General features: G+C 38.2%; 1 protein-coding gene across 1 annotated transcript in view; it reads left to right on the top strand.

Moving 5' to 3' along the window:
- The first annotated feature begins 2701 nt into the window (after positions 1-2701).
- The window catches only part of PUS10 (pseudouridine synthase 10), a 78365-nt gene continuing 72785 nt past the window's right edge, over positions 2702-8281 (top strand). Inside the window, exons 1-2 of the mRNA XM_075203861.1 lie at positions 2702-2957; positions 5915-6051. Coding sequence (XP_075059962.1) covers positions 5926-6051 — 126 coding nt within the window. The 5' untranslated portion in view covers positions 2702-2957; positions 5915-5925. The remainder of the gene's footprint in view (positions 2958-5914; positions 6052-8281) is intronic.

Here is an 8281-nt window from a genome sequence, read left to right as displayed (position 1 = left end):
TACAGTGAGATCTTGTAAAGTACATCTGCTGTCTCCCCGAAACGGACCAAGACATTGAGCATTATCATTGTGTGAAATGTCAGACATTATTTATATATAATTGATGTTATAATAGCAGCAATTTCATGTTTATATGTTGATTATTTACATGACATTTGAAAGATGACTAAATTCAAACATATGTTTCCAAATGGTTCTGATCTGCGTTGGAGAGAAAAAAAAGGTCCTATCTGCACATTTGGTGGAGCTGTCCCAAACTTCAACCCCTATGGTTGGAGATCAGAAATCTGATCTTTATCATCATGACTTTGATTCTACACAACCTAAAATTTACCTTACTCCCTCTCCCCATCCTGGATATCCCCAAACATTGAAATAAACGCAACAAGACATCCCGAGCACTGCTTACTGTGTGATTGCAGCTTCCTGGAAAAATTCACAATGCCCAACTTGTCATTGACATTGGTTATGAAACGCATTTGTCAAACTTACAAATGGAATATATGACTTGTAAACTGAGAAACTTCCCTGTTTTTTCCACACTGTATGGATCCCTTGGTCTCCTTTCATAATAAGTATTTTCCCAACTAGTAAACCTTTTCATACTCTCAACACAGTTCTCCATTTCAGGCCTCTCCCAAATGGAATCCCCTTTCTGTACTCTTCTCTCCCCCTCCCCTTCCTCTTTTGACCCCTCAGTCCTCTACCACCAAGTCTCCCTTCCTCACTCTTCTCCCATCTCTTTTTATTAATTTAAAATTGTTGTCATGAACCAAGCTTGTATTATAATATTAAAAGTTCTTGGATACACCTGATATAGAATTGCAACTGTCTAGCTGTATTAGCAATAAGGAATTTGTAACTGCGATATGCAACATGCCAACTGTTACTGTGTACCCGTGTAGCCACGAATAAATATTTTTAAAAATGCAGTTAATTTAACCTATAATCATGTTTCAAATGCAACATTGAGGGATTTTATGTTTCATAATAAAAAAAAATATGTAGTTTAACACAAAATAATTATACAATAAATTGTGTTTTTCTGTATACTTTCTCTAAAGTAGCGGTCGCAGATATGGTGAAACAATTACCCTAGCCAGGGCTCTCTTCACTGGAGCATTGAGGGTTGCTCCATGCTATCCATTGCTCATCTCACAACCCCAGCCAAAAGCCCGATGCTGTATTAAGCTGCTTTGGGGTGTGTGACTCTGTGGACCAACAAGACACTGCAGTCACGGAGATAGCAGCTTTCCTTTGGTCCTCTCACTCATACCCATCTCAGCAGCCATTTTAAAGTGGTGAGTGAAAAAGGTTTTGGGGGTGTTATAGTACAGAAACAGAGGAGGTTCGGGGAAATAAAACTTTTTCAGGGTGCATTTCCTGGGGGATCAATAAGGGGAAGGAGCAGGTAAATGAAAATGTATCGGTGAACTGGGAATGCTGCTTGAACATTGGCCCTTTAGGCTATGTTTCTAGATGCAGCCTCTTTGTTTTAATATTGCATATATGCAGGGGCGGATAAGGGGGTGGGGGAGGGTGAAAGCAGGTACAGTACCTGGGCCCAGGCATGCGTGGGTGCACTGGTCTGCCTTGGTTGTGGGAAGAGCCACCAACCTGGAGTGGCCACACCCCATTTGGAGCTACGGAAGGGGCTCCAAGTTGTTGACATACTGAGGCCTGACATTTTTCTTGGTGGCACTGCATATGTGACATCTATATACTATACAGCATATAGAACATATAGGATTGTGGTTACCTGGTTTATCAATATTTACATTGTTAATAAATCTTGTATGTACCAATAAAGGTTAACTTCCTGGTATTGCTAGATATCTTACACTTTCTTATATCATTAGAAGTATTAACATGTGGTCTCCAGCAGGGTTTTACATTTCTTCCTCTAATGAGCATAAGTCCTATTGTCCCCAGAGAATGTTGTTTCCCTGGATATTATTATTATTAATTTTTATTTGTAAGGCGCCACAAAGTGTCCGCAGTGTCGTACAGGGACAAACAGTAGGACAGTACAAGGTATAACATTACGGTACAAAAACCAAGCATTACAAGTAGCTCAGCTAATAAGAAAGGGTGAGTGAAAGACGGCACAGCTAATAGGTAAGAGCAAATGCAAAAGTGCAGAGTAACGCAGGAGTGTAGTCAGAGGGCAGAGGGCTCAAGAAGTAGGAGGGCAGAGTAGCTGTAGAGCAGAGTTATAAGTGGTGAAAACAGGAAGAGAGAGAACCCTGCTCAGAGGAGCTTACAATCTAAAGGATATTTGCAGTTCTTAATAAGAGTGGGACACTAATTGTGATTATTACATAAAACTAACAAAAGTAAGCTCCTCATGACGGATTGATAATCATGGAAAACATGACATTGAGGCACCCATACAAACAGAGTGAGCACACAAAAGTATTATGTGATATTATATATATATATATATATATATATATATATATACATACATATCATATTATATATATTTTTTATATCTATATATATACATGTATATCTATCTATTTATATATATATATATATATATATATATATATATATATATATATATATATCTCTATATCTATATATCTTCCTATAGCTTCCAAACCAGCAGGTGGCGCCAGACCTCACTTCTACATCAGTGTGTGATTAGTATAATCTTCCTCCTCAGTGGCACTTTATTTGTCCGTCCCTCTAATACTTCCCCCGCTAGGGGAAACACGAGTTATTCGGTCCATGTGCCGTATATATGTCCATTATATTTACAGAGCATTGTAAGCTTGTTCTCTGTCGTGAAAATTTATGACCTGTCTATGCTTATGAACATGAACTAGCAGCTCATACTACTTACATACAGTGTCATTTAGCAGAGATACAATTATCCCTTCTTATTACATTCTGTTCGGCAGATTCCTGGACAGTTTCTTTACATATTTCATAAAACATCCAGTGTGAAGGTAAGAGACAGGCGAGAAAGCAGCTACAAGCAAATATTTAAAGCTTATTTTGAAATATTAATTTTTGGGGGGAATTGTAGAGAAAACATGTTATCAGTATATTATTATGCAGAGATTTACAATAATATATATTTAATCATAGATGCATGTTTTAGGTATGGTGAATCAGGCTTGCTTAATTTAGTATAAACTGGTCATTTGGGACTAATTTATGTTAAGTGTTAAAGAACTACAACTCTGTATCTCTCTCTCCTATAACTATACTTTGTGTCCTTTCATCATTTACACATACACAGAATATCTGTACATGGATATAGCATTGCCATAAATGCAGGAATGGATTGAACTGGGAAAGTACTATTAATAAATCCAATTCTAAAGACCCAGTATATAGTGGAAATGGTCAAAAAGTTATTTTTACAGCTTGCCAGATATATGTATTCTTTAGCATTCCAAATTAATGATGTTTATCTTCTTGATAATATATATTTTATTTAGCTTCCACTTGAAATTATGATTACACACAACAGTAGAGAGGTGTGGAGTCTTTTGGGTGTGTGATGCTGTAGCCAGACTTTGTTGCATTCTTATTTATGTTCTCCTCTCTCCTGATGTGTAACAGAGCGTGTAGTATATCTTATCAGCCTTGTACATTTTCCAGTGATTTGGTTACATTTAGCATGAACTGGAATTTCTGCCATTGTTCTTCTCTTCTATATTGCCTGTTGCCTACTCACAGTTGAGGCAGTTATTATGTGGACTGAACTAATACCAAAAGAGTTTGGTTTAAATGTTTGTTTCCAGTGCAGCCACCACATTAGTAATATTGCAACTGCTTTATGACCTAGTAGCTTTAGCCAAGTGCTATACTAGAAGTTTTTAGTCGCTGGACTGTGACATTAATAGCATTTGGCAAATCAAATGGTATGAAACCAAGAAATTCCTATAGGATTACAACTAACTGCAGTTGCACATTTTGCTTTTAGACACAATGACAGTTTTAAAATTGTGGGTCTTATTCACTAAGGAACGTAGATGCAGATACATACTGTATTTTGTGTAAAATCGCTCTGCGCTTGCCCAGAAATCGACTGTACACCAGTGAACGAAAGGACATCCAATTCACCTTTGAGCACAAAGGACACTTGTGACAGTCTACAATTTATGGGTGGATTGGGGAGGGGAATGGGCTTGTGCAGTAGTCAATGTACAGTAAGGGTGTGCCAAGCATGAGCGCATGCGGCAATGTCAGATTCAGGCTTTGGGGATCTAATGTGCGTGTTTTTTTGTTGTGGCACTTACACCTGACCTGTAGCTGGTGCAAAAGATGAGTGATGGTGATTACGGGCACGTGTGCATGGTACTGGACATAAAATGCATTTTTATAGTTGCTCTTTATTGCACACACATGTGCTAGCATGCATTTGCTATTTTTCATGGTTAAAAAAAAAAACCCAATAGTTTTTTTTTAATGTTTTTATATTATTGACTATATTATTAATGGATGACAATAATTGAATACTTTTTTTTTTTTTTTATATGTACATTCTGCTGGACTTTCTATTCCACATATGTATTGTATGTATCCCACAGTGTATTGTTTGTCAGAGCAGAACACACCTAGATCTGTATTCAACAAGATGCATTTGATCAGGTCTACTCCTAGTTGTATACAGTCATGCATATGCCCAAATTACGTGCATTTGAAAAAAAAATAAAAATGCAGTTTTAGTTTTGCGTGCCTCACTGAATCAGGCCCTGTATGTGCAACTGGTCACATAGGGATCCATTGATTATCATGCTGTTTCGCTCATGCACAGTTGTATTCTCACAACTAAAATCCTGTAGTATAGCTGTAGCCTAAAGTGTGCTGACTTTAACTGGTATGAATTTGCTATGAGTTATTATGAAATCTATTCATGTTTCAGTACACACATTGGGGCTGATGCCGAGTTGAGTGTCTGCCAGTTTGTTTAGCGTAAAATCTGCACATTTTTACTGCTTATGCCAACAAAAATAAGCATTTGGTACTTGTAGCTCCTTATACTTGGAGAGGCGGGAGTGAAGAGGGCGTACAAACGCAGACTGAGTACGGTAAGGGCGTAGTCACACAATTGCAAACTGAGGAAGATCAGCCCAGAGAAGCATATATGCCTGCTGGTAGCTGTATCAGTTGTGGCTGTGCAAATACATACTGGTGAAGATAACTGTATTCTGCACCTGCTTTTGATTGGCTGCTTGTAAATCACTTCTGAAGCAGATAGGTGCTTTCTTCATTGATCTTGTATATATTATATGATTTTGTGGGCATATTTTAAAAACTTTTTTTTTTTGCTACTTTCATATGTACGTGAGAAGGAATATTATATCATCGTTTATTATTTTTCTATTTAAAACAAACCTAATAATGAATGTATTTGCTGTATTGCATTGCTATTTCCTATTGCATATATTGTAATATTTTATCTACTACTAGACCTCCATTACAACACCTGATTGGAAGTTCAGTACATCCATAAATCTAACATATAATTTGAGCCAATATGACAATTGCGTTGTTACATTGCAAAATAGATTTTTAAAGCTTACTATTTGTATAGTATATTAATATTTTACATTATAGTATTCATTAAGGTATAGTAAAAGTATGTTTTGTTTATATTTCCATTGCAATGTGTACTCTGCAGTTTTTATTCCCCTCTGTGTTTCTTCTATTGTATGGTACTGATTTTTAATTGGGTTCTAATGAGTTAGATGAAGCCCCAGTATCACTGCTCCCACAAGCTATGTACACGAGTGTGTGAATGCAGTCATACACGTATATATTCTCCTTTGAAAACCATAAAAGAAAAAAAAATGTTTTAATTGTTTATTTAAGAAAAAATGTAATCATATGATATGCTTTTATTTCTACTGTACCAGTCATAGTTTTAACAAGTATATATTTTATTCCACAGGGTAATACAACATGCTTTTGATAGAAGAAAAGTATAAACCAATTGCTCAAATCTTGTTGTCTGCAGAAACATGTCCAAGATGTATCCTTCGCTTCTGCTGTGTCGGATCCCCGACTCTTTACCGGCTTCCATACAAGGTATTCTTTCTTTCCTTTCTTTAAAAGATTAAAGGGCATGAATTATCCAAACCATAAACACTTTCAAACGTACTTCCATCTTAAAAAATGGATATATTGTATCCACATAATAATTACTTAGGATTATCCTTAAAACCTGCATTTTCTTAATGCAGTATATTAATCCTTTTTGGTAGGAAAAATGTGCTCCATGGTAAAGGTTCTCTTTTCAAAACTTGTAATTTCTCTGATTTAGAGGACCAAATATTGTATGCTCCAGCCATCACTGACAGGGGGCTTCTGCTCTGGTTAGAATCCTTTGAGTGAGGCATCACATAAATGCACGAATATGACTCCAAACATTAGTAGATAGTAGGAGAAAGTCGTTACATGCTAATTTCAACCAAAGCTAAAAATTTAATTTTGGGTCCATTTAAGTGAGGTAAAATAAAATTTCAAGTGGTAAATGTATTAAGCAGCGCTTTTTGCAATTTGGCGATATTCTGCGACTTTACAGGGCAAATTTAAAGCGGCAATGACTTGAAACGCAGTTTTTGCCTTTCGAGACTTTGCCGTTTTAAACTTGCCCTGCAAAGTCGCAGAATATCGCCGATTTGCAAAAAGCGCTGCTTAATATATGTGCACTCAAGTGTTACTTATCTGTGCTCCAGTAATTTGACAAAACCCATTATGCAGCTAACATCAAGAACAGGAGATCTCCTCAGCTGCTCAGGAGGGTCTTGTTTTAGATTGTAAAAGCCTTTCTCCTATTAACTTCTACTTTACATGAAAGAGAAGATCACGAAGGAGCACCTTGACAACCCTGCTGTTAGTGTGGGCAAGCAAGAGAGAGAATCTCCTGTTCTGTTAGATTCATCAGTATAATCGCAGTACACTGTCAATGAAAGGAAAAAACCTTTAATAGATCAGGTAGACTTAGTAATCATGACGCATACATAACATTTTGCTTACAAGATAGGTTATAATTTGCACTGGAACAATTTGAGGTTGTTTCTCCACCACTTAAAATTATTTGAATAGCACCTCCCCATCAAATGGAACCTTCAATAAATTATCCATGGTCCTCAGTAGGGGAATAAATGAGATTTCCAGGGTCCCTTCATGAAATCCTTAGTATATTAAAATAATCCACTTTGCAAATCCCTACACTGACTGTGTCCTCCAAAATCCAATTAAAATTACTCGGCCTTCCCTACAAATCCCTCAACAACACCACCCCTTCATACATCTCAAAATACTCACCCTCTTAGATTTAACTTTCATCTGTGCCTCGTCTCATCTTTTGTAACCACCTCTCACTCCCGCCTACAAGACTTCTCCCGTGCTGCTACCTACTTATGGAATTCCCCACCGCGCTCAATCAGTGTTTTCCACAGCCTTCAAATCTTGACACTTTCTGAAAACCCATCTCTTTATTTACCATACTTCTTCCTACAGTAATGCACCCTCACAACTGTCCCAGTCTCCACTCTGAACCACTCTCGCTCCTCTTGTTTCAGCTGTGCCCTCTTCCAATTAGAATGTAAGCTCTGTCATGGACACGGCCCTCCATACCCTATGTTTTATATGTCCCTGTTTTATGTATATCCTGTTTCTCTTTCATCCAGTCTGGGGGACACTGCTTACCATCGGTTGTGGAGGGAGCTTGGGGAGTTGGCACCTAACTAGTTAACTTTTAGTACTGCCGACAGACCCTTCCCCTCTACATTCCCCCTGTCCCCTCTTGTTCAGTTCAGTTTTTTTTAAGTGCCCGCGGAGTTGGGCAGCGTTTTTTAGTACCTAGTGTAATTTTAAACTTTTATTTCATTTATTTATTTTTGAAAACTCTTTTTTACAGGTGGCAGGGCTGGTGTGTGTTCTGCTATAGAGAACACACACAGCAGAACAGCGCAGGCACTCCCCTGATCAGATGAGAGCCAGCGGTTCTCACTGACAAGGACAGGAGGAATGGGTGCCTGAATTAGGAGTGACAAGCGGTCTCACCGGACCGCTGTCACTCCTGGAGCCTCCCCGATAACCGGCGCTGCCATTGCAGGCATAGAGCGCCGGTTATCGGATATCTGTTATAGCGGCGGCCATCTTGGATCCGGACATAGCGCTATTAAGCAGGAGAGGAGAAGGGGGCTATACCAGGATCCCCCCTCATACATAGGAGGGGGCATCTGGTATCATCCGCTGCGGAGACCTCCCTTGGAGGTCTCCACTACTCTGTCACATTAACCCCGTTTTT

The sequence above is a fragment of the Mixophyes fleayi genome, chromosome 3, assembly GCF_038048845.1.
Source record: "Mixophyes fleayi isolate aMixFle1 chromosome 3, aMixFle1.hap1, whole genome shotgun sequence".
NCBI lineage: Eukaryota > Metazoa > Chordata > Amphibia > Anura > Limnodynastidae > Mixophyes > Mixophyes fleayi.
This window is presented reverse-complemented; position numbering and strand designations above follow the sequence as displayed.